Below are 26919 nucleotides of genomic sequence, written 5' to 3'. Positions count from 1 at the left end.
TAAAAGTAGCCAATTTTATTCAAATAACATCAGCTCTAACACATAATTACTTTTCTCAAAATGGTTACATGTTTATGTGCTTTTTAGTCAAATAAACGTTTGTCCCCACTGCAGAAGTGTTTCAATAGAATCCAGAGTCTTGAGTAGCCCAGTTAGGTGCCTAAAAAATGAAAAAAATATTAGAAATTACTGTATTACCTAATACTTACTGAAATTTGTTAACAGTTCTAATACTGCATACAGATATGAAGTAGGAATGTTGTTGATAATGAAGGACATACCCTCTAAGATTAAAGCAAGTATTAAAGCAAGTGTTGAAATACCAGACACATATACTGTAACTGAGTTACTGAGTTGTACACTAGAGTCCTCCAAGCTAAAAGTGTCAAAAAGGAGAAGTTCTAGAAGATCCTGATATAAATCTAAATAATTTTTCAGCTATATTTTTAAAAGAAAGTAATGGCACATGTTTCACTCAACTTCCCATTAACAGAATAAACTAGTGCACCACTGCTTGTCCAACTTCCACCAGTATTCCAGCCAAGCACTGAGGAAGTACAGTAAAACTTCTAATGCTTAAACTCTTTTACTGTGTGGTTTGTTCTGATTTTTTTTTTTTTCATTTTAAAGATGTATGGCTGAGCCTCAAAGCCATTCCTGTTACAGGGCTGTTCTCCCTCACAGAGGTTCCCATATTGCTATGTGGAGGGAAGCAAACCCAGATGATCTTGCCAACTTTCTCATTTTCACTGGTTCTACTTAAACTTTTCATAGACTTTATTACATTTTTTAGAATTTCACTAAACGGGTTTAACACATTAGGGTTTTGCACAATTCTTTCTCCATGTTCCAGTCTTAAGCACCACTCAGTCTTCTTTCAATACAACATGTGCACCTACAATACTTCTGAATACAACTCACTTGGAAAAAGTATTATAACTACTTTCCTAAGTGTCACACTTCATAATATGCCTTTTCCTGGTGGTGAAGGAGACTATTTAAAGGAAGCAGAGCAGCAAATGACTGAAACAGTTATGCAACAGAATAAAATCTAATGATGAAGAGAAAGGCTAAAAGAAAGCAAGAACCACTAATTCTCACCATGACAAAGTATTTTTCTATGTAATTCCTACTATTACAACTAAGAGTAGGTACATCTGGTGAATTAAGGCACAGGTTAAACTTAAACTTATCTCTCACAGAAAAAGGCAGCAAGAATTCAGAAAAAGGTAACTTAATACAAACCTCAGATCTACCACTCTGATTCAGTTTCTTCTCAATGTTCATAGCCAACATTTGACTACGAAAAGACAGGCTTTTGGTCTTTTCAATCACTTGTTGATAAGGTGAGACTGCATTGTTGCCCATGACTACATGGCCCTAAAACCCAGCGAAGACAGAACAAATTTAACAATTGCTCAGCATGCAAGGACCTTTCATGTAATACGCTGCTTTCAGAACTTTTACAGATCATCTTACAGACAAGAGCAAAACGCAAGAAATGAAATCTATTATAGTTTATCCAGGAACAAAGTTTTGATTTCTATTGTTTTTCTTTGCCCATGAAGTAAAAGAAATTAAATAAAAAAACCTCAATAAATTCACTGGCTTTAAACTGAAGGAGAGCAGGTTTAGATTAGATTACTGTGAGGCTGGAACAGGTTGCCCAGAAAAACTGTAGGTGCTGCATCCCTGGAAGTGCTCAAGGCCAGGCTGGATGACGCTCTGAACAATTTGTTATAGTGGGAGGTAACCCTTGCAGGGGGGTTGTAACTAGATGGTCTTTAAGGTCTTTCAACAAAAACCATTCCATGATTCTATGTACAGTCTTACCAGCTTTGAATCCAATTTGGCATCTAATCGTGCATTTCGAATTAGATTGACAATCCATCTTTCTGCTTCTTCAGGAGTCATATTCAGTTTATCTGCCAACATACTAAAAAATAACCAACTTATTAAATAGCAAAATAGAATCTCTCTGATGTTGGTAAACATAATATGGGACTATGGAATACAAGTCAAACCAACACAAAATATGGCACAGTCCAAGGTTCAATAAATACTGCACAGCTGGGAAGCTTACTTTCATTTGACGGAAATGACTTTAAAAATTACATACATGGCCTCCTGCATATCTCCCACCCCCCCACTGCAAATATGAAATTCATATCCTGAAATCCTGAAGCATATACCTACTCATTCTGAACTATACTATACTGCTTTTAAATCTTGACCTGCGCAATTTTCCTATATTCTTATTAACCCTTGTCTACATATACATTCTTGGAAAAATTGTTATTAATGTAATTTCACAGTTAACATAAAACCACCACCACTGTTATAAAAAAACCTCCCAAAAACCTGAATTGTTTTTATTCTTATTTAAATGCAATCAGCAGTCAAGAAAGCATACATTAACTAGTCTGAAAAAATACTTAGCAAGAAAACTTCACTCCAAAGTTCAGGAACAAGACCCATGAAACAGAGCTTGGTATTGAAGATATGACAGATACACTTTGCTAAAACTTCTTGCAATTTCAAGGAAGGAAGGTGGGGGAGAACAGAGAAAGGAAAATTCTTAATCAAACAAGCACTCCTGTCCAGGAATAATTCCTCCTAATAGCATTTCCTGTGGTTTTCCAGCTAACTCCTTTAGCTTCCTGCTGGCAGTTGGCTCATACAGGGCATTTGTAACGCTCATTCTTCCATCAGCTTTCAGACTAAAGTAACAAACATGAGGTAAGGGCTGTGAGCATGACTAAAAAGCCAGCTGGCTACACTGAGTTGCACAAGAGGTCAATTTCTCACCACTTTACAAAATCTTGCCTAAACATCTTTCTTTCCACCTGAAAAAGTGATTTCTTTTTTGACAATGATTTGCATCAAGTAAATACTTTATAAACTATCAATTATTAAGCTCATCTACCTGGCTGGACTTCTACATACACTTCTTCATACAGTTGTCTCTCCTATATAGTCTTCATCTCTCACCTTTCTTCCAACTAAAAAAGCAAATTCTGGCTTTTTTTCCATAGATAAACGTGAAATGAACAGAAAAACCCAAAAGTAACTTAAACTGGATTTACACTAACTCACTTAAGCAAAGTAAGACAAGAAATGGGTAACACGTCTTTGAACTTGGCAAAGTAAGGGGAAGTAAAATCCAACCGTAGCTGCTACCGTTCCAATAGACCTTTTAATCTGAGCTTGAATGAGCAACTATAAAGGCAGAAGAGAGCAGCAGACATCAGGGATGGAAATTTTTGTGGAATTATCAGTCCCCTGGACAGAACATGGAATATTTTAATTTAAGAAAAAGCACAATTACTTTATTACCCCTAATCAGTGATGTTAAGTATTTGACTTGAAACGAAAGAAATTTTAAACTGAAAGTACATGGGGGTGGGTGTAATTGTCACATTTCTCTTTTAGAAACCTTAGTAATGGATTCAGATAAAGTAAATTCCCTTCCAGATGACCACAAGAAAGGCTACTGCCATTATACTGGGGATTACAGTGTGGTACCTCTATTCATGGATATAGGGCCTTTACTTGTGGATTCTTGGCTAAGCAGCATAATGGAATACTGCTGTGGGACCTGCTGAGAGCTGGAACTGGGTTCACAGCATTAAACCAGATGACTTCCAATCTACAGCACCTACACTTTCCTCTTTCCTTAAACTCCTCATGTAACTGGAGGGGAAGAGGGCACAGATTTCTAGAGAATCATTTCAAGCCAGAAACTATGGATATTTTCTATTTGTTACTAGCAAAGCATTTTACCTTTTCATATTATATCTACATTTTACTACTAGCTCAGCTGCTTCTGAAGTGGCTTTTTTTAAAATTGAAGTGTTTTTTGAACAAACATACAGTATGTATTTAGCAACATAATAGAAGTAACACCACACAAGTATTATTTTCCTGCACATATATCTGGAAAACTTAAAAATCATAGAATGAAAGTGACAAGAGTAAAAAGTAATGTAATGTAAAAAATAAAAGTAATGTAAAAATCTGTTTTATCTCAACTTTGAGACTTACACATATTTTAAATTTTAGTATGAAACAACTGATGTTATCAGATAGTAACTATTTTTTCATTAATGAAGAATAAATCCTTAAAAAAACTAGAATTTCATCACATCTTTGACAAGAGATGACATTTCTCCAGCACTTGTGGCAACGAAGTCTCCTTGCATCCTATACTGAAGCAGCCAGGACCACTCAATGTGCGTGGATATATAACATAGAGGTATTTTCCTGGTAAAGTAACATACATGGCCAAAAAAGTAGTCTCCATCCTTCCAGAGCAAATGCACGCAAGATCTATCCTGATTACAATTCTGTAACAAACCACTATTCTCCTGTCTCAGCTAGAACATGTATTTAAAATTCTCAGGATACAAAATACAGCTTAGCCTCATACAGGTTTGATAGCTGAAGTAACGGTGACACATTCAGATTTACAAATACATATTAACACCACTAATATTAAGGAAAGGATGCAACAGAAGTTGTACTATAGATTATCACTGTTTATAAAGATTCCTCTATAATTCAATAGAAATTAAGCCAATTATAATAAAATACTATTAAAATGTAAAGAATGGTCTACCATTTCAAGTTATCATTAATTTCAAATGGCAGTTTCACCAAAAACAGTCACAGAAATAATTTTTTAAATAATTTCTATCCCCCAGTTCTATAAGGAAATTCACTTACTTGGGTCATGCTAGGGCTACTTTTATTTAAGTCTTCATTTACTTAAGGGAAGCTTATTGAATTCTCAACATATTCATATATGAACAAGCACATCTTACATAGTTTTCTTGTGTGTGCAGTACAAAAGAAGAATGAAGCATATTCAGGTCTCCAATTAAATATGGGCATATCAAACTAAAACAGATTTAGCTTAATCTATTACTCCCTATTAAACATGGTATTTCAAACAGCAAACCAATCACAGGGTGATTTGGGATGTGTAAACTAAGTTGCAACTGATAAAGCAACTATGTCCTTTGGAAAAATGTCAGCTAACTAGCAGATCTAAGTAGTTAAAAAATAAAACAGGCATTTATTTTTATTTAATATAAGGAACAGCAAGTTTCCCACTGTTTTTAAATTCATTCTAAATAGCTAAGTAGCACTCATCAAGCACTGTTACAACCATCTAGTTTTTTGCTCCAGGATTAGCAGTGGAAATCACTTGCAAACCAAGAAATGCAAGAACTACGTCTTAGCCAAATATTCATTTCAACCAATCACTCATTTCAACTGGCTAATTTCTTCAAAAGCAAATCTGAAATACACCAAGAAATAATTATATACCTAATTTAATCAGCCAAAATATAATGATTGTTACAGCTTGCAAAGAAATTTAAGGCTGATATCCATTATTAAAAACACAATGACCTACTGAGAACCACCTCATTACTGACGATTGACTCCATGTGCAACTAACTTAGGGGGTATGCAGTAGGAATATCCATGTCATTCTGAGATAAATGTCTCAACCCCAAATCTATCATTTGCCTCATAACATGCTATAATGCTTATAAAGGAAGGGCACTGTTACTTATATTCAAGAATCACTCACACATAAGGACAGCCAACTACATTTTTTATCACACCTAAAGCTGAAATATTAAACAGCACAAAATATATGAACTATTACTATAAGTAATGAACCCTAAATAAATGGCAATCACCTACCACAAAATTTGATAATGCTTGCTATTTTTGCCATAATAGATCACTTGTATGTTGCCCACAGTTTACCAGTATCTTTTGAAACAAAAATTTGATTTAAAAAAATGATTGAAAAATTCTTAACATACACACTGCAGAGTCTTTGCTCATTGACTTGAGTCATGTAAGAGATGACTTCTTCCAAAGACATCTGGTTTCTAGTTAAAAAAGCTTAAACATCTAGTTTAATTGAAAACTTGTACTTCAGTATGTGCAGTGTTCACACCACTAAACAGAATTTGTAAGAAAGAACAAAACACTATTGGGCTTTATACTCATCCTTAAGAGCACTCTACGTATGGGTTTGGTTTTTTTCCAGATACTGGTTCAAACTCCCCTTTATGCCTAAGCACGCAGTACTCTGCTTAAAGTGACTTTAGCTGAAGCATTAGCCCTCTTATAAAAATGAATACTAAGTAAGGAAAAGCTCTGCTTACAGCATGAAGTTCCATTTGCTATTAGGACTATATGCTTAAACCCAATACACCACAGCTGACTAAAATGCTTAAATTCACTGTTTCAAAATTCATTGACTATTTTAAGCTGATACAAAGGACAAAAAAATATTTTCCAAAGCCAGTGAAGACAAATACATCACCCAGGGCCTAAAGATTAAAAGTAGTAAGAATCAGTCCTTTTTCCAACTATACTTATCCATAAAAAAAGCAATCCTTCCAATAAGTTTGCAAGACAATTTTCTCAAATCCTTTCCTTTGAAATCAGACAGTGTTAAATCCTTACCTCAGGGGACTAGATGCACACATTTGCTCTGGACATAAGCTAGTAACAAGACTTCACTCAACTTGATCAATTCAACAGCCTTCATTTCTGCTGTCTCAAGATCTCTGCACTGCTGTCTATCAGTGAGATTTTTACAGCAGAATTTTTCACTTCACTTTTTCATTTTAAATTTAAGGGTGTGGAAATACAGGAAACGTGGGTAAGGCCAAGTGGAAAGAGATGTCAAGTATACAGAGTATATTCCCATTTAGTTTTTTTTAACATACACACAAGAGGCATCAGAGCTGACCCATTTGCAAAGCCTGCATTTATAAAATAAATCTGAATAAACAAGATACATATTTGCTAATAGCAGTACCTACAATAGAATCACTTTGTGCCACAGAGAATAAACTCCATTGTTTTCTATTTAATTAATGAAAAAAAGCCATGTGATTTAATAAATTTCAAAGAACACACCTATTAGACAGACATGGGTATCTGTACCTACCAAATAAAAATTTAAGCAATTACTGTATTTGCAGCTTGTATTTACACTCTACTTCAACGTCTAAAATTGAGGTCCAAATGAAGTCACCAGGACTTTGATGACATTGGTATGAAAGTTCCCATTAAATCCAGTAGAGATCCCACTTAAAACCATAGCAATTTTAGCCTGAAAGTAGTGCTTGTCTGGGGGCACTATGGGTGGTAGAGAGGTTGTTTGGAAGTTAAACACAATAATAAACTCTGAAATATAACTGTAATTCAAGTACACCACATCAGAGTTATAAAACCAGAAAGAACACTATCCAAACGAAATTTCAGTTAGGATTTTACCTGACAACTGAATACTTCCTGAAGTTTGCACTATTTGTAAAACTGCCCACCATGATTGATTTTCTGAACTGAGGAATGAAGACATCCTCTTACCCAATGCTGATGCACTGATGGATGCGACAGAAAGTCTCAAATATAAAGAGACGGGCATTCTCAATGAAGTCCTCAAGGCATGCCACTAAGAAGAAATCATTCACAAGCACCTGTAAGTGTAAGCAGAAAGGGAACACGAGAGCGAACGTGAGTAGAAATTTACTGGAAGACACTGCCAATAACTAAGAGCAGCCCACAGTATACCTAAAAATATTATTGCTATGTTCAAAGATGTGGCAAAAAAGCCACAGATTAGCAATATTTTGCATTGTTTCATTGTTCAGTACCTTACTAAATTTCAGCTGCATACAACCATGATCACTGAGGTCTGACTCAAGAAGAGAGCAAGGACCTAACTTGATTGAAGGTCAAACTCTACTGCTGTCCTAACTACTGAAGATCCTTTCAGTACAAAATTTGACTCCCCACTTATCTTTCATAACAGAAGACAAATCTGAGCTTTTCTTCAAGCATTTCTCAAACTTTAATGGAAAACCTGAAGCTCAGCCAAATGCCTGATTACCTATTTGCTTCTTCTTCCAAAACTTCTTAAACATTATTATAACATTAAAGCTAGATCCTCAACAGTAAGTCACGTTTAAGTGTTACAAAATAAGTTGTCAAAAAGCCCAGCACCACCCAATCATGAACTAAAGTTTATCAGAAAGCACTGGTAATGGAATCAAACACCACTTCAAACACTTCAGCAGTCCACTATGAATTTTAGAGGTCTTTACTTAAAGGAAAAGGAATCTTATAAATATTTGAAGTCTCACTGTTTCACACTCTCTCAGCTTCTTCTGCGCTCCATCAAAATCAAAGTTAACGTACAAGCATTCCACAAATTCTGTGATAGGGTCCCTGTACGTGTAGGATTCCTGTCAAAAAAACCCAATTAGGAACAATATTAGAAATTAAGACCATTTCCAATGGCCTTGTGATTGCTCAAGTACTCCTTATAGTCTTAAAAAAAATAATACTGGACACATTATTTGGAAGCCAATATAACACCTTAAAAAAAAAGCTACACTTCCCAATTCCTCTTATAAAAGCTACAGAAATATGCTTTTTCCCAACAGTCTGGTTAAACAACCAGAGGTGTAGTTTCACCTTCAGCATTTAATGCTGCAATCTTTGGGTTAGGAAAATATCAAGAGATTAGAGCTATCTCTGTATCAAACCTCCAAATTTCATAAAATATAATAGCATAGGCTTCCTAAATCCTGATTTCAAAGATGACTCCAACAACCAAATCTTTCATACTTTAAACTGAATGATTATTTTCATGGATAACATGGCTAGCAAAAATACTATTTTCTATACATAAATTATTTCAACTTATTTTGGCATTACAGAAGTTACTAAATTTTCTCAGTTACCAGGCAGACACAATACATCTACATACAATAGTGTAAATTCAGATGTAAAAAATATCCCCTTAAGTGTGTTTCTAATGCATATTTTATGACAGCTTAAATCAATATGTAACAATATCTGCTTTAGCATACAATAAGGTAACAGACAAAGGGAATTCCTAAGAGAGATATTTTTCTTTATGGATCCAAGTTATTTTTTCCTTCCCCAAAGAACTGTATTTACAGTTGTATTATTTAGGTTTAAAAATTCAGTTTTATATGTATTTTTCACATCAGATTTACACTTGTTAACAATTATTTGCAAAATGGTCTTAAAATGAGCATCCCTTAATTTCAATAAACAACAAACTACTTACCTATCAGTAAATTACCTATCAGTAAATGAGTAATTGCAAAGATGTTGCAAGTATAAACAATCTTTTACTGCTACTAGAGCAGTACCACATAAATTTCAAATCTATAAAAACTCTGCCACAACATCATTTAGCATTATGAATCATACAGAGTAGAATACTGAGAAATCTGATACGTGATTTCAAAACCAAAGCCCAAATTGGTATTTTTGAAAAGAGTACTTCTGCAAGCAAAAGCAAGAAACTGTAAAATGTTACTTATTTTAAGTATTAGAAATTCATACTATATTAGAAGCTCAATGTTACAATCAGATTTTAGATAAACATAAAAGATGAGTCAAAACACCGCTGATTTATTGCTTCTTATGCTAGTTTTTGTGAACACTAATGCTTATAAACAGATTAAGTTGACTAAAATTTGATCTTTGCATTGCCTGTGCTTTGCACAGGTAGTTGCCCAAATGCCTGCAGTGGTTTGCTAGCAATTTCTAGCCTGTAATAACTGTACTGTCACATTTATCTACATACACACACAGATGCAATATTTATTACGCACAACATTATTAAGTGTTTGAAGTGTATTGATTTGTACACAAGTGAATTGCTGTTTTCAGATAAAATCTGGGCCATAACCCCATTGGTTGCTACCAAGTGACTATTTTATTACTCTTCTCTGTATCTCCATCCTCATGTGATTGTGACAACAGAACCATTTTCAAGAGAATGTACATGAACTCAAATCAACACGCACAATTCAGTGGTTTTGAAATGCAAGAAAGAACCCTTATTCATACGATTTATTGCACAGATAGTTGAAAAAATCACATACAAAGCCATTTCACATCTCACTGAATTTTCAGCATTTAATAATATAGAAAGTAAGAACTGTGTACATACTCTACTGCAGGTATGTGTACATAAACTGCTCATGTATATGAAAGAAGAAAAAAAATTATTCCATCCTCCCACTGACTGATATGCATTTTACTTCAGTAAAAACTCACAAAAAACAAGCATCAAAATACCTCAAATCCTAACACAACCACTAGATGAAAGTTATGATGAAGTCTCTTTAAAAAAGGGGAAAAAATATCACACTGCAGTCCTTACCTGCTGAATAACCTTGACTAGATCTTTCAGCACTTGTCTACGCTTACGAACATCCTTATTTGTTATGACTGCAGTAGTCAAATATCTGAGGATATGTGGGCACATTGTCTGAATTGCATTGAGATACCTAGGAAGAAAAAACACAGATAAGATTCAGAACTCAAATGTATACTGAAGTTTGCTGATGACACTAAAATGGGAGGAGCTGTTAACTCCTCAAAGGCAGGGACCCCATGCAGAGAGATCCTGACAAAGAAATCAGAGGGCTGGAAGATCACCAGCTGTATTAAGTGTAACAAGGGCAAGTGTCAAGATTCTACATCTGGAACAGAGCAACACTGGATCTATCTACAGACTGGGGAATGAAAGGCTGGAGGGCAGAAAGGGATCTGGGGGTCCTCATCAACAAGTTGAATATGAGTCAGTGTGTCCTGGCAGGCAGAAGGGCCAACTGTGTTTTGGTGGACATCAGACAGAATCACCAGCTGGGCAAGGGAGGGGATTGTCCTGCTCTGGAGCAGCCTCACTTTGGTATTGGGTGCAGTTTAGGTGCCACAACATAAGAAAGGTACCAAGCTATAAGAAAGCATCCAAAGGAGGGCAACAAAAACTGCTAGATCTACATATAAGGCAATCCTCTTACAAATAGATACAGTATTTCAATTCTCATTCTTAGTCTGGGTTTCCCTCAAAAATAATTTGAAATCTTTATTTATTATAAAAATATTTCTAATTACACAATAAAGATATTATCATTATAAATTTAATTCTTGTAAAAATAGCTTTTCACAAAATCAGAACAGAACAATACCTTCACCCTGCAGCCCTAAGCTCAGCAAGCTTGAATATTCATCATTTGCCTTCAATTTGATTTATAGACCCCCATGCAGTACAACACAACTTACTGTGGCTGATAGAGAAAAAGGTCAATGATGTTGTCTCTCCCTTTAGGATGATTAAAAAACACAAACAAAGACCAGTGGATGAGCCATGTTCTTTGCTGAAGAGACTGCAGTGGAGAGCTGACAGACTAAGAGAGAACATAACATTGGTGCAAGTCAAGCACAACACAAAATTTGCTTGAATACTAATCCATGGAGTTGTAATTGCTCAGAATTGTTATTTTACATCAGCTCTTTGTAACTGTCATCATTCTCAGGCTGAGCTTGACCTCCAGCTTTTTTGTCATCTCAATGATAAATCTACTGAAAGTTATAAGCAAGATAAATTTTCCAATACTATATTCCAAACTGTTTCCTGAAATTTGCTTTTTGATGGCAAGAGCAGAGCTCTTTTAGCTTTCCAAGGCACCATACTAACCCAAGCTACTTCTCTTAATTCTGAATTTTTCTCCTTGTATTCACTCTTCAGACGTGATCTGAGTAACTACTTGGCTTTTTCACCTTTTCTATTTTACTTCCTTTTTAAATACTAAGATTTTTTTTTTTTGCCGTAGACTTTCAGACAATGATGAAGCTCTATAATCACTTTTAGCCAAAAAAAAAAAAAAAAGAAATATAATTATCTTTATTTAAACCTGCTGATAATGGACAAGCAAGGGTTCAGCTCCAAGTACCTGTATTAGCTCCAAATTTCAAAAGCACTTCAAACAGACTGCAAAACAACCCACTGAGGATGAACTGACATGGCAAGTAACCCTCACTCCGAAGAACATGAAGACACACTGCTATGGTTCTATCCAAAAAAAATCTTGGGAGCTTAATGAACAAGTCAAATGGTATATTATAACTATCCAGAATCACAAAGACAACAAAATCACAGAAGAAAATTTGTTAACATTAATTATATGCCACATAGGCAAGAAATGACAGGGGGGACAGAAAAAAATCTGGTTTTTCAAGACTCCAGTTCAGGAGAGTAAAATTTTCACATCTCCGATATGGCCATACTTCACTTCATACTAGTGAAGTTCCACAAGCATCTCTCATCAATTGGTCTGAATCAGTACTGCAGCCCCACCCTCCTCCTTAAGTTCTTGGTGCTCATCTGAACTCAGGAGAGTTTTGTCAAGAAAGCTGAATTAGCTGGAAACTTTCCAAATACAACCCGTCTTGCATTTTCTGTCAAAAGTGCTATCTTCATGAGATAATATGGTTTATTTACAAGCATTTTATCCTTTCCAGAAAATGAACAGTACAAGTATCTGAAATTTAAGCAGCAATTTCACAAAATACCTTGTCCTCAAACATATCCTTAAGATTTTTTTGTTTACTCAAAATATATTTGAAAGTATAGATGAGAACCTAAGGTGTTAAGAGGCAAGCAATTTGGAAAAGAATGTTTCATTATTTCTTCAAGAGCATCCTTTCACTCTCCCACTGCCAATAAAAAAGTACCAAGTGAAAAGGTGATAACCTTTTCTTGATGACACAAGACTGCAAGTGATTTATAGTAAAACTTGAGTAACCTAACATCTCTAACCTCTCACCTCACTAAGATGCCCAAGATTTTACTTACATTATTATCTATTGTCTCCTTTAGTCTTGTGAGATCTTCCATAGCTGCATCCCAATTCTGCATCAGGATTTCAGATGCCAGTTTTCCCCACAGAGAGCTCAAAGCATTTCTGTCTGTTGCTGGAACCTATGGTAAACAATAGCAACAAAGTCATGTGCTTAGTATTTTGTTTGAAATTATTACTTACTTTTAAAACTACAAAGGGTATTTTATGGCAGTACATTTCATTTATCAGTTTTGCACAGTCCTAACTCTCCAAATTAAGTGGGTTGTTCTTTTTCAGATAAACAGTTTAGGCATGGAAAGAAAAAACAGTAGTAAAATTTCTTAAGTAAAAACTAGGAAATCACATCTAAGAAAAAGATACATGCTGCTGCAATTTAAATTAAAAAAAAAGTCGGAGCACCAGATGACACATTGTTTCAAATTTATTTTGGATTTTTCTTTTTTGTTCAACCACACAAAAATGTTTCTAAACTAGTAAAACAAGGTAATTACAAGGCAGGTTCCTAAAGAACTCGTAATAGGAGGTAACCACCTTTAAAAAGCTAGCATTCCAAACTCTTCCTGCTAATGCCTTGCCCAGAGGTGTACTTGTTACAGAAATGTCCAGTGGAACTACAACTTTGCAGCAGTAGAACTTCATGGAAGGGCAGCCCTAAGGTCAAGCTGTGTTAGTTTTACACAAGAATGAGTTGCACTATGTCATTCACAATGTCAAATTCTCTTCTCAGACTGGTTACAATAGTTCTTTCACAGACTATGTTTCATCACACTGGGCTTTCAAACAAATCTTCTCTTATCAGAATTAGTAACAGAAGTCTTATACTAAGCTATTATCAGTACAAAATCAGTACTTCATTTTTTGAGGTTACTTGACATACAAGAACATAATGCCATGCCTAGAAAAAAGGCATGAAGAATTAAGGACAGTTGCCCACAAACCCTACATACATAATTTTCATTTCCCCTCCTGCCACATAAAAGGAACCTATAACACTGAAACTCAGCTTTAGCATCAAAATTTAGACTAATAATTCAACTCATTCCTATTTTAAGCCCTATTCTTCTGATTGAAGATACATTTTCCAATTTTGCTTCTTTAATTACAGTCAATTATAGAAATTTTTGTGGTTTACTCTAGCAGTATTTCAGAGAGTTAAGATTACTTTTAGATGGGAATAGAAACTAGCAAGGAAAAAGCATCAAGGTAAGAACCACTGCATGTTTTCAGCAATCACTGCACCAATCTATGAGATACTGACTTACAAGCTGTGTATTTTCCAGGAAACCCAGGTGCCAGTTTAATAGATACTGACTTGAGAAGGCTACCTAACATACTCTGGTTCCAAACCACTTAATTAGACGTAGCTATTAACAATAACTGCTTTTAGATACTGCAGCTGTTCCAGTTATGCAGATTTTCAAGCAGTTATGTGCTTGACTATGTGGATTTTCAAGCAGTTACCTTAAATCTCCATTTGTTAGTAAAACAGCACATTCACTTGACCACCAACAATAAATTTACTGTGCTGAGATTCTTTCAAGACATCAAATCTTTATTCTCAAAATCCACTCCTAACAGAAACAGATGATATGAATTACAACAAGATGAAAAGAGTTGCTTCAGAGACGATGGATTTGGTTCTACATTTATCATCTGAGCTGTCTACATTTCATAGGGAGATGACTTATACTCTTAAATCCATCACAAAATTCAAGAGAAGACAGATGAGAGCTCAGATAAGAAGCTGGCATTTCACCACTACCACAAACTACATCCTGTCCACCTAAAAGCTTTTCACTGCTGTTGACTACATCTGTGCACAAAACCAAGTATTCTTAAAAATAAGCATTCATTTCATTGTATCCTGTAATAAAATGTTACAAGACATACAAATTTAAAGAACAATTCTGAGTTCTACTTGAAAAGAATGGAATTGCTGGATAGTGATGATTATTAAGCATTACTGTAAACTTCAGCATACAGTAATTGCCTCAAAAAGCTATAAAGTATTAAATGATAAGAATGAATATTGACAATTTACTGGTTTAAGTAATTGAAAATAATACCAAATAAACAAACAAAAAAGTAAACCCCAAACCAACAACCGATCAGAACTTACCAGAACCCTAAAGAAGTAGAGATATTCTGCAGCTCCTGAGTAGTTACCACACTCATACTGGAATTTTGCATACCTGTACAGTGTATCTAGATACTCCTGCCTAAACTGAAAAGAAATACAATAAAAGCTTTTATTCATTAGGAAAAAAAACCAACCACACTGTCACAAGCTAATTTTAATAGTAGAGTAAGATTTGAAATCTGTAGGTTTTCAAAAGACATTGTACATGGGAAAAAAAAAAACCAAACAGAAAACTATTATACTCTCAATCCATGCCATGGAATCAAAGTTTATACCAATACTGAAAAAAGGTGAAATATTGCATTACAAAGTAAAGCACACCTACGTTACACAGGTGCAGCCAGCATTAAGTTTCAGTTTTTTGTTTATTTGTATAAAATTAGAAGTTCAAGGGCTTAAATATGTTAGTATTAGGAATTCTACCTGTTAGCTACACTGACAGGGGACAGAACAAAAATGCTGGGCCATACTTGGTCAAAACACTGTCAGCTGTGAAGGAGGCTGGGTGGACATATTTCGAACTCTCATTCCAGCAGCTACAACACTTACCCCATGCTTCTCAGCTAAATAGTCAAACAGCATCCGACCATCTCTATAATAAAAGGATAGAAAGCACTGCTTTTACAAAATAAATTGATAGCCACCATGCAACAGTACACAATGCAACACAATTTTAAAGGTAAAACACAAAAAACTGAGCATGAATTTAAAGTAACATTCCTCCACTTGTTCAAGAGCAGCTGCTGAGTCATCTATTACTGTGTCACATAGTTTCAAAATCTTAAAATTATTCTTATTTTAAGTAATGATTGCCACCTGCAACAATAACTACAGTTAAGAAGAAGCGGAAGGCTGTTTTAAATTTGACAGCATTCTTAGCTGTCAGTAGGAAAATTAAATCCTGAATTAGAGCTCTTCCCACTCATGTTCCAACATCACAGCACTTACTCTAGGCAACCTTTTTAACAGAAGATGGGGAAAAAAATGGCAAAGACTAAAGTAAATAGAAGTAGTAAGGAAACTTATACTGTTAGAACTGAGACATTGTGGGTCACAATAATCTCTACCACAGCAAATATGCGCAGAACACAGAACCATAAAAAAGAATCATACTAGTAAGTTCTAAACATCTATGACCATGTGATCACATCTCTGAAGACTGATTTTTATTTAACACTAACACTAAAAGAACAAGCCATATTACCTAGATCAAACAGAAGTTTAAGCATCCAGGAGGCATGCCTTAAATTCCCTGGGACAAAGACACTGTAAAAACTGTATGTAAGGAATATTTTCCCATTTACTCTGAAATCAACTGACTGTAAAGATGTTAATCTGTTTAATTAGAACTTATGATAAAAGATTCTACAGGGGAAATGGCAAATTGCCAAGCGAGCCAAGAATGACAATCCTTAGCTGTGCCTCTGAAAGCAATTGAATAATCTCATGGATTTGTTCCAGTAAAACATACTTTAAGGATAAGGAACTGACTATTACTCTGTAATTTTAAAGTCAATGTCCTCCAACAGTTACTCAGAGAAGTGAAATGTTTTGGTTTATTCTTGAGAGGACTTCTACTTGCAAAATCTCCTTTACACATTATTTCCCAGAGCTGGATATTCCCAACACGGATATTCCCATCATGGATCAAAAGTCATGATCTGAATTCCCAGTAATATGCAGCTATCTGAATTCAATACAGATTCAAAATCACAAGCAGAAATTCCCAAAAGAATCAAAACTTCTTTCTACTATCTACAGTACACTACTCAGGTCTAGACAGACAGAACTTATTTCAGCCCAATTCTACCCATTATTATCTAACACAAATAATCTAGATTAGAACTACAGTTGAGCCAATAACCAAAACTGGAACTTCTGAGCTGTGAAGTTTACAGATATTTTACAAACACAAACCACATACCAGTTTGAAAACAAAACTTGATGCAGTTAGATAATACTATCTATATATAATACTATATATACTATATATATATATACACACACTATAATACTAATGCAGTAGAGATAATACTCTATAGCTTTAGGCAAGTTATATGCCATGCATGACTCTTACTCTCAAACAAGGCATTTCCAATTTGAAGTACATTCTATTGATCAACTTCTGTGAATCAAAAGTCAAGTAACAGAACACATTTCCCATGAAATGCTAGTATTTCAGTAACATTTTTCTATGCCAATTATTTTTTAAAAAACTGCCTTAAGGCAAAGCAAGAATGGGACAAGACCTCTATATGTTCAATTACAGTTGAATAGTTGTGGAGGAAGACTTCTTTAAGACACGCTCAATTGCCTAACTGGGACTTTCACTTTCAAAGGTATACCTCCAAAAGCAAGTGAGTCCTGGCTTTGCACAATCACAAGTCATTAACAAATGCAATTTCTTTTCTTCATGTAATTAGCTGACATGAACATCCATTTTGACATCAGATACAAAGGCCGCTTACTTAGTTAACAATGTTTTTATAGAAGAAGCTTAAGTATGCTGTGGTGGTACCAGGAGAGAAAATAAACTTTTGATACGGTGCAAAGCTAACAGATTTCATGATTCCTACTGATATCTTGTTTTGTGTGTGCATTGAGACATAATACACTGCACCTCACCATTTCTGCACTGACCAAAATCTAAACTGATCTATGACAAATTCTGAAAACAATGAGAAGAGTGGAAAAAAGTACAGAGGCAAGAAAAAAAGTATTATAATGTGTATTTGAAACAGAGTAAATTCTAATCAAGCTCCTGCCCCTTGAGGGACCCATATTCCTCAGGCGTTTTGTTCGCAAACAAAGGTATCTGCAGCCTAGAAAGAAGAGTTTGTACATTAAATAGTTTCCTAAGAAATTCCAGAAGTAATGTTAAGCCTTCTGTATCTGTGGATGTATAAAACTTGCCAATGATAAACCCAAGTACAGGCTTCACCTTCAAATTCAAGTGAAGCCACAGGTTCTCTGATACCATATACTCTATTTAAAATTTTAGGGCAGGTAAGGCTGAAGAAGGGATCCAATCAATACTTCAATTTGTCAGACACATTTACAACAGCAGTAACAATGATTCCTATGTAAAGAAAACAAGGAGTAATTAACATGAAACAAATACCTGCCTACCTCTCTGCTGAAGGTGCAATTACTCCTCAGTGAGTACAGCTGAACTCTTTCCTACAGAGCCCAATTCAAGCTTAACCACGGTGAAACTCTGACCTTAGATGCAATGCACAGACAAACCCTTCCTATTTTAATTACACCCGTAAGAAAATTTAAAAGAAATTGGATGCATCTTAAAAAGACTATTATGAGCACTACCTTACAGAACCAGGTTGGAACAGTTTGGGGGTGGAGTGAGTAAGCAGGAAAAGGACAGAACACCCTAAAGAAATACGTGCTATGAGGATGCTCATCCACCAGGCCTCCCACACTAATATGGCATTCCATAACCTTTTCTAGAAGGTAGAAAAGAAAATATGAACTGTTTCAGCCTGTATTTTCCCCCAAAAAAACCAAAACCAAATGAAAGCCAAACAAAAAAGTGCCAGTGATTGGACTGCACTGACTGGATGATGACTGTCACTTCTACCAAGCTGATTCACAAACATTAAAAACAACAGATGTCTTTTGCACAACAGGTAAAAGCACTGAGAAGAGCAAACCGTATCCAGCAATTTCAATTACCTGACCACAAGCACTACTTAAATACTGCATGAAAATAAAAATGTCTTTCTTGAAGTTACTACACAGACAGCATTCCTAGCAGCAACACTTGAGAGGTACCAACAAGCCATCCCTACAAATTACGTTATAAATTACCTAGTGGACTGCATTTGCCTCGTAGTCTCTGGATCCTCAAACATCTTGACAATAGGTTCTGTTTCAGCTTGAAGCTGCTTCAGCTGCGCAACAACAGTTGTTCTTTTCTCACGCAAAGCTGAACACAAACAAAAAGACTTTAATATAATGCTTTAAGTTTTTACATGAACCAACCTGTAATTACATGGTGCTGACATTTGAACACATCTTTCCAATTCCTGCCTCACTTGTCCTCTCAGTCAAGTATCAAACCTAGCTGTATATAACAATTCTGTAACTTAATAAAAACTTCTAATATATGGTCCTTTTCCTCCTGCGTGAAGCCCACCAGAGAGCAGGTACAGCTGGAGCAGAGTCTGCATTAGACAATGTATCTTCAGGCTTCCACTAAGGGAGAAACAACCTTTAACTAAGTTCACTTATTCCAAATAAACTTGCAAAAAAGTAAACAATCCAATGATACCATGAGATAGATTTTCTTCTGACTGATGATCAGGCTCTGAAAGAACACTTAGAGCACACTTAATTAAAAATTGACAGGAAAAAATTCAAGCAGCTCAATTGGCAAAATTAAGATTTTGAACACTCTGTGCTTAATGGAAACACTAAGTCCTTTATGAAAAATTGTTAGGAAATTCAACTAAGAGTTTCAGGGTGATTATTTTACACAGATCCCCAAATTTCTCACCAAGTGCTAGCAATGCAATAAAATAAAGACTTAAACAAAATTCAAAAAAGTGTGTATGTTTAAAAAAGGCAAGGAAAAATCACCCTGACATTGGCTATGTGACCCAAGAAACATATGGGAGAAGAGAGCCCAAGACTAAATAAATCCAAGGAGATAAATGCAGGAAACTGTGAAAGTGAGCCACACACCAGAACAGTCAATGCCACTGTGAAGAGTTGACGTTTCTTTCCTGATTTGACTACACAGATACTTGAACAAGACATCCAAGGTGACTAACACCATAATGGTGACTCAACCTAAATATAAGCACAACTTGCCTGACAGGAAGTGCTCCAATAAGGAGAAATTATCTCCACCTTCAGTTGACTCTTGAGATTATAAAAGAGGAAGAGGAAACAGATGAAAGAAAAAACATTCAGTTGACTTACTAAGAATACGAAAATGTTTTCCTGCGACATCTCCTGGATGTGTAATTGTAAGTTGATCTCATGGAAGACAAGACAAAAGCAACTATAAATTGTGCAGAGAAATTTCTAATTACAACTGTGTAACTGAACTTAAGTTTTGAGTTCTTTAAACAGTGAAGTCTTAAAAAAGGATAGTGTAAACTTCTAATGAAAGCAGTGATTCCACAAGTAAGAACCACCTGTCCATACACACATTCTGATAAGCGCTGGCACAAGAAGATGACACATATTAGAAAGATGTCAAAAATTAAGGCCTTTGCATAGGAAGCTGTGTGAGCAAGCACCCTGAAAAATGGACTCTGTGTGAAAGAACTAGCTTTGCTGATGTTAATTGAATAAAAGCCACATATCAAACAGCAGTAAGTCATTATACAAAAAAAAAAACCCAAAACAAGAAAACCCAAACAACCACAACCCTGCCAAACTGATGATGTAAAATCTTAAGAGAGGTAGTGTTTTTCTTATATTCTTTTCAAACTGGAAATTGCTGGTCTTTAATGAACACAGAGCTCTCTAAGGAAGCAAATTAATTCAACTTTCTTGCAGCTGTGACCTTATGAAGTTATAATCTAAGGCAATCTGATTAGGTAACTGGATATAATCATCAGAATTCTGGAGACATTTTGAATAGTTACTTTGTGGAAGTCTGCTAGAATTGCTATTGCTTGTGTTGTTTACTCCTTTAGTATTTTACTCCTTAATTACTACTGGTAACAGTAAAATTCAACACTTTCAAAAGCCTGAAGGAGGGAAGGATTAATACCTATTCAGGTATTAATCAAATATTCTATTTGAAATTTTTTTTTATAGCCTTGATACAGCCTGACTTTTTTAATCAATAGAACTGTTAAGTAACCTAAAGGTAAAGCTATTACCACAACTGTTTCTTAGATTACGGAAGTGAAACCCTCTGGTTATCATTACATGATACAAGTCCCACGTGTCACAGTAGACATGACCATAGCACCTAATGCTAGCAGAGACTTGGTCAAAACATTGACTCCCATGTCCATAAGCCTATCAATTCTCTTCTTCCAAAGAGGCAAGTGGCCATCTCTGCAGCTTCAAGAGCCTGAAAAGAGCAAGACACAGAGGAAGAATGCAACAGCACCCAAGTCTCCTTCTCCTAAGATGCAGGCAAAATAGACTGTCGTCCCAATAGCTAAGAAAAAGGTGAGGAATCGCCCAGCACAAAAAAAAGATGGAGAAATAGGAAGACAGTGGATATTGAAAAACTAGGTCAGAAAGAAACAAACAAAATGAAACACCCAACCCATAAAAAAAAGAACTGGGAAAAACCCCTTAAAATCAAAATGCCAGTGAAGGATAGAAACTAGACAAAGCTAGGTAATCTAATTTTCTCTCCATTCCCAAATGCTCCTCAAGATGATAAAAATTTAAGTAGTGAACAGAGAAGTTACCAAAATCATAGATAAGATGGCAAGAGATCACATTCATTATAACCTTAAATTTATTTTCTTCTAGAGATACAGTGATTCTTATACTAACAACTCTGAGGAAAACACATTTTCCAAAAAAAATATCTCCAAAGCCTAAATATCAGCAACAGACAGACAGATCAATGGAATTATTTACAATGCAACTCTAATCTTAACATATGGGATGCTTTAAACAAAAAGTCACGAAGTAATACCAAATCTTTATGAACTTGTTTAATTTGACAGATGAAAAGCTACTGCAACTCCATTAGGCTACAGCTTCAAAGTGCTTGAAATTACCAAATCAGCACTGAAATACTTAAAAGGTAACTCAAAGGTTGAGTTCCTGACAGAACAACAAACCCCAACTTCCCAGGATTAGGGCATTCTATTTGTCTCAGTATTGTATATCTTTTTGGTAATGATGAAGTTAAACAGTACTCTAGTTTTTGGATGCAACAAGGAATTACTACTAGTTATTTATTATTTTAGACAGAAAGGTTTCAAAACAAGGTTTATATCTAAATGAGCAGCTTACCATGAGGAATTTCATCAGAATAAAGATTTTTGTACACATCCATAGCAAAATCCACCATGTTGGTATCACTAAGGAGATCCAGTTTTCCTTGGAGCAGTTCTTTTTCATTGTATATCTGAAACAGGAATTATTAACACATTCATTTGAATAGCATTGAAGAGTTTCAAGTCATATTATATATTACTTCTATGGTACAGTTTATGGCCTTCTGTACAATTGAATTGTTTTAAATATCAAATCTCACAGCTCAGTCATTAAGATAACTTACTATAAAGCCTCTCTGCATTTTCAGTCTTGACAAAACACCAAATATTTCTTGCTGTCTATGAAAGCTAATTAGAAGTAACATTACTAGGCTCTTAACAGGAATAGTAATATGTATTGCAAAATTACATACATATTTTAAAATATAACAAAACCTTAATCATACTTCTCTTCCAAAGTACTGAACACTTTCAACAAAAAAATAGTGAACAGTGAAAATCAGTTAATTATTTTAAGTGGATTTCAAAATAAATGCACAAGATTAAACTTGCAATTTAATTGTTGTGCAGATTAATCTAAAATATGTTGCTAAGTTTATAGCATAAGAACAAATTTATAACAGCTACGTAATTGGATGGTGTATGTTTAAACTTTTCAAATTGTTTCTTAGAGTTTATACTCCATAATTTAGCAATGGGTTGCAAACTGCTGTTAGGTGTTGAAGATGTAGGCAGGGGCCAAATCCAGTATATTCCTCAAAAACATTCGCACAGGAGCCATTTTACAACTCACCACATAACAACTGCGGATATCTCAGATACAGAATCTGTATAAGTTCAATTCAGTTCTGAACACTGTGTTGCTCAAAACTAATGCCACAAAATTAAATGTTTAATTAACTTCAGTTGACATAAAAATACTAATGTAAAATATGCCCCCAAGATGACAGGCGTTAAGCAAACTCCACATGCTAGACCTGACAGCTGGTTAGGTCAAGTTGTCTCAAGGAACGAAAGGTTCATCAGTTCCTTTCTGAAAGCTAAAATAAGACCTACTTTAAATGCAAAACTTGTTTAACTTTACGTATTTTTCTTTCATTTTAAAATAGTTTAGACTGATAAGAGCTTAAAGTATCTGAAGCACTCGCCTGAGGTACTTCCAGCATTACTAGGTTCTTAGTAGCAATACGACATAAAAATGTACATAAGACAAACAAGGGGGAGCTCCAGAAGAGACTTTTATCTGTTTCCAACACAAATTCGTGATGACGTGGGTTTCAAATTAAAATTAATCATTGGTATCATTGGCGTAACCTCACAGACCGCCCTGAGCTCCGGCTGCGGGACGGCCCGAGCACCGAGAGCCGCGGGGCTATGGAGAGTGTCCCACAGCTGCGAACTGCGGCTGCAAAGAGAGTTTTGGCTTCTCCTTTCTGCTAATATACTTGAGGGAAAGACATTACACCAAATCCGAGGCAGAGAAAGTGCCGGAATTCTGTGCCACCTCGCAAACCAGCGGCCGAGGAGCTGCGCGGCGTGATCAAGGAGCGGCTCCCTCAGGCCCGCTCTGGGCTCTGCTCCCGTCCCTCCCTGGGCAGCCCCACACGCTTCGCCCCTCGACTCACGCGGCACAGGAGCCTGGAGCTCCGCCCTACGGAGAGTCCGAATCCCCCACGGGCCGCGCCCGGCCCGCGCAGCGCCCAGGCCCGCGGGAGGAAGCTCCGGCCGCGGCGCACCCAGGCCCACGGGAAGCACCGGCAGCAGGGCCTGCCACTCTCCCGCTCCCGCAGCCGGCTTTCCCACCCTTAGGAGAGACACGCACCTCCTTGACGGAGAGGAATTCCAGCAGCGGGAAGACCAAGTGCCGGTCCAAGAAGTGCGCGATCCTGGTGGTCAGGTCGTACTCCGCCATCTTGGCGCCGGGAGAGAGGCAAGGCAGCGGCGCGACGCAGCTCTTGTGCGCGCTGCGCCTGCGCGGTGCCGCCCCGGCGGCGGGGAGCCCGCGCCTGCGCACTGTGAGGGGGGGCGGGGCAGAGGGGCTGGGAGCCGAGGACGGGGGCAATGACCGTCCGCTCCCCTACCCGCCCTGCCCCGGCCGGCTGTAGGGCTGATTGAGGGCTGACTGTAAGGCCGGCTGTAGGGCTGATTGAGGGCTGACTGTAAGGCCGGCTGTAGGGCTGACTGAGGGCTGACTGTAAGGCCGGCTGTAGGGCTGACTGAGGGCTGACTGTAAGGCCGGCTCTAGGGCTGACTTAGGGCTGACTGTAAGGCCGGCTCTAGGGCTGACTGTAAGGCCGGCTGTAGGGCTGACTGAGGGCTGACTGTAAGGCCGGCTCTAGGGCTGACTGAGGGCTGACTGTAAGGCCGGCTGTAGGGCTGACTGAGGGCTGACTGTAAGGCCGGCTCTAGGGCTGACTGAGGGCTGACTGTAAGGCCGGCTCTAGGGCCCGTCCGCGGGCCAGGCCCTGCTCGCGCCTTGCCTGGGGTGAAAGCGCCGCTGGAGCGCGTGAGCAAATGCTGGGCGATGGTTTGGGCATTCCAGCTTAATAGAGTGGGATTTCTCCTGAAAGCGGCTGTGAGTCCAGCCACCACACTCTGTGCGTCCTGTGTGAGCTTGACTTGATCTAGATCTAATCTGGCAATGACAATCTGAAAAGGAGACTAAGTTGTCCTTGGCACCAAGTGAAAAGCTTGTTAAGCCATGTTTCCAAGCTCTCCGTGGCGAGGCCGTGCCAGATGAGATGGAAAAAGGCTGGGGAGCTGTTGCACAGTGGCTTACACAGGGAAATCCAAGCAAGTGCAGAATTGTATTGCTGAGTTATCAACAGAAATGGAAGAATCAGTAATATTGATGATAACTTGCATATTTCTTGTAGCCATTGTAAGGAAGCATTGGTACTGGCTGTCCTGGGAAGGGTTTGAGTCCCCATCCCTGGAGGTACTTAGAAAGTGTGTGGATGTGGCACTTAAAGACATGGTTTAATGGTGACTAGATCTTAAAGATCTTAGATCTTTTCCAACATAAATGAATCTGTGATTCACCATGTTAACTCACCAGAAAGATAAAAGGTTTCTTTTCCTGTTACAATTGGTAAGTTTTCTAGTAATTTTTGTCAGGACACATAATTGAGCCAGTAAGTCAAGCCTCATCTGTTCTCATAAAGCGTAACTAAAACCTTTGTCATGACTAAACTTTTCCTTTCATGAACAGAGACATAATAGTTTGTTTAGTGATTCACATAACTACAGACTATGTCTATGGTAGCCACAATTGCTGTCCATGTGGAATTACAAGTTAATACAGTTGTAGTACAGGTTAATTTTAGACTTGGATGGTTTGTTTTAAGTGTAAATTGGAGGTGAGGAATAAGAAGGTCATAGCATTTACTAAGTCATTATTCAGGCAGCTAGTGATGTTCTCCCCACCTTAACAAAAAGATGTAAAGGCTACAGAATTAAGGATGTGACAGGTTTTTAGAGGTAAAACTTCACTGCATCTTAATGATGCCCTGTAAAGGAAAAAAAGTATGCAGCATGAATTAAGTAATTCTTCATGTGACACTAAATTGTTAACACTTTCCTATAAGCCTCTGGTATGTGTAATTTTGTATTAGCAACACTCTTTTCAGAACATCATCTGGGAAAGAATCCCTTTTTATCTGCAAGACAACCTTGTATTTTTCATAGCAGTTGTAGATACTCTTTACCTTGATACCTACATATCACTGACGACATACATAATCTCTAATGGTGAAAACTATCCTCCTGTAGTATTTTTTCCATAATAACAATGTGGGTTTCACCAAGGTCTGTTCAAACTTGGCACTGGTTTCTCCTCATGACAGTCAGATGACACAGCTGCCAGTGGAAGCCAGGCTGTGGAGTTGCCAGTGGAAGACCCTTGGCACTACAAAACACTAAAGAATCCAAGGCCCCGTGCAGTGCTTGGTTTTAGCTGAGGAGTGACTGCAAAAAAATAGGTACAGTAATGAGTGAAAAGGTGTAAAGAACTAGCTGGGGAGAGACTTTCAGAGAAAGATCATTAAAACAATACTGTGCCAAGGCAAAGTAACAGGAAAACTGTTAAATTCCCTTAGTGAAACATACTGTGCTATGTTTGCTACACACACCTGTGTGTAAAGGATTACTGTTTTTAGAAAAGGGTGTGTAACTGCTTTAGCTGTATCATCTAGTGAGATATATATATTCAGCCTCTTGGTGAAAATTTTTCTAAAATACAGGTAAGTTTTCATGGCAAAACAGTATCAGACAGTCTTTACTGAATTGCAGGAAATGTGAGTTTATTTTGAGCTCTTGCACAGACACCTGACTGAGAAATTGCACAAAGTGTAGTACCTCTAGCCCAAATTTCATTTTTGACATAGAACAGGCTTGAGGCTGAAATCCTCTAAGCTAGTGAAGTACTTTCCTTCTGGAAGTTCAGTCCACTGTACTTAAGATTCTTAACACCAGTGTACTTAAGATTGCTAGTTTGGTTAATGAAATAAAAGCCATTTGGCTAGAATTATCTAGAAGATTATCCTAAATAAATCAACAGGAATGTATCTTGCTTGGGCTAAGTCTTGATTTCATAATTTCTAAATAGTGAGGAAATTTTATCTGAAGGATTCTGTTTACATAATTGGTTGTTGTTTTTCTTATTGTTAACGTGACAGTGAAATCCAACATTCTTTGAATTGCTAGAAGTAAATAATCACTAGGAAATCATAGTAAAGTATTTTTCTGTCTCACATTATCAAAGGGAAATTGAATCTATTAACTTCTTCCACATCCTTTGATATGATTCAAACCTTATGTAACTTGTTTTGGGCTTTTTCTTTCCTTTTTTTTTTTTTTTTTGGCATTTGTAATTCAGAAATTATATTTCTATCTTTTTTCTTTTTACTTTGTATCTGAAAACAATTTTTAAATCCTGCATTCCATAAATATTTACACTGCTTAAAACAGAAATATTTCTAAAATCAAGAACGTATCATCTAGAGGAATTCAGTGCTGTCAACTCTTTCTGGATAGAATTCAAATTCTCAAAGAGGGTATCTCATAATTCAGTTGAATCATCATAAAAACTATGATTATGTTGATGGGCTAT

General features: G+C 36.7%; 1 protein-coding gene and 1 long non-coding RNA gene across 3 annotated transcripts; one reads left to right on the top strand and one right to left on the bottom strand.

The window, feature by feature from the left end:
* Positions 1-23876, bottom strand: EIF3E (eukaryotic translation initiation factor 3 subunit E). Of its 2 annotated transcripts, XM_086880349.1 has the most exons (14): positions 23632-23835; positions 21826-21940; positions 19699-19749; positions 18694-18811; positions 15418-15460; positions 14848-14952; positions 12722-12847; positions 11149-11273; positions 10244-10370; positions 8181-8282; positions 7405-7514; positions 1834-1936; positions 1246-1380; positions 1-160 (listed from the first exon to the last, which is right to left on the bottom strand). In XM_086880349.1, exons 1-14 carry the CDS (start codon positions 23719-23721, stop codon positions 122-124), a joined length of 1389 nt encoding a protein of 462 aa, XP_086736475.1. In that variant the 5' UTR covers positions 23722-23835; the 3' UTR covers positions 1-121. The 2 variants fall into 2 exon arrangements, with proteins under 2 accessions (XP_086736475.1, XP_086736486.1); XM_086880360.1 differs by lacking the exon at positions 19699-19749 and having other exon boundaries at positions 23632-23876.
* LOC147655345 (uncharacterized) lies at positions 23822-26374 on the top strand. Its single transcript, XR_015284297.1, has 2 exons — positions 23822-24258; positions 24360-26374. It is a non-coding gene; the product is annotated as an uncharacterized LOC147655345 (long non-coding RNA).
* The last annotated feature ends 545 nt before the right edge of the window (positions 26375-26919 follow it).

The sequence above is a fragment of the Cyanistes caeruleus genome, chromosome 1, assembly GCF_971803275.1.
Source record: "Cyanistes caeruleus chromosome 1, bCyaCae1.hap1.1, whole genome shotgun sequence".
In the NCBI taxonomy this organism is placed as follows: domain Eukaryota; kingdom Metazoa; phylum Chordata; class Aves; order Passeriformes; family Paridae; genus Cyanistes; species Cyanistes caeruleus.
This window is presented reverse-complemented; position numbering and strand designations above follow the sequence as displayed.

Excerpts from the sequence above, each read along its gene's own strand:
- EIF3E (XM_086880349.1), bottom strand. The coding sequence starts at position 23,721 with ATGGCGGAGTACGACCTGACCACCAGGATCGCGCACTTCTTGGACCGG. Across the intron at positions 15,461-18,693 it reads AGGCAAATGCAGTCCACTAG|AGATGGTCGGATGCTGTTTG; the intron begins GTAATTTATAAC and ends CTTTTATTATAG. Across the intron at positions 11,274-12,721 it reads AGGAGACAATAGATAATAAT|TCTGTCAGCTCTCCACTGCA; the intron begins GTAAGTAAAATC and ends GTTCTCTCTTAG.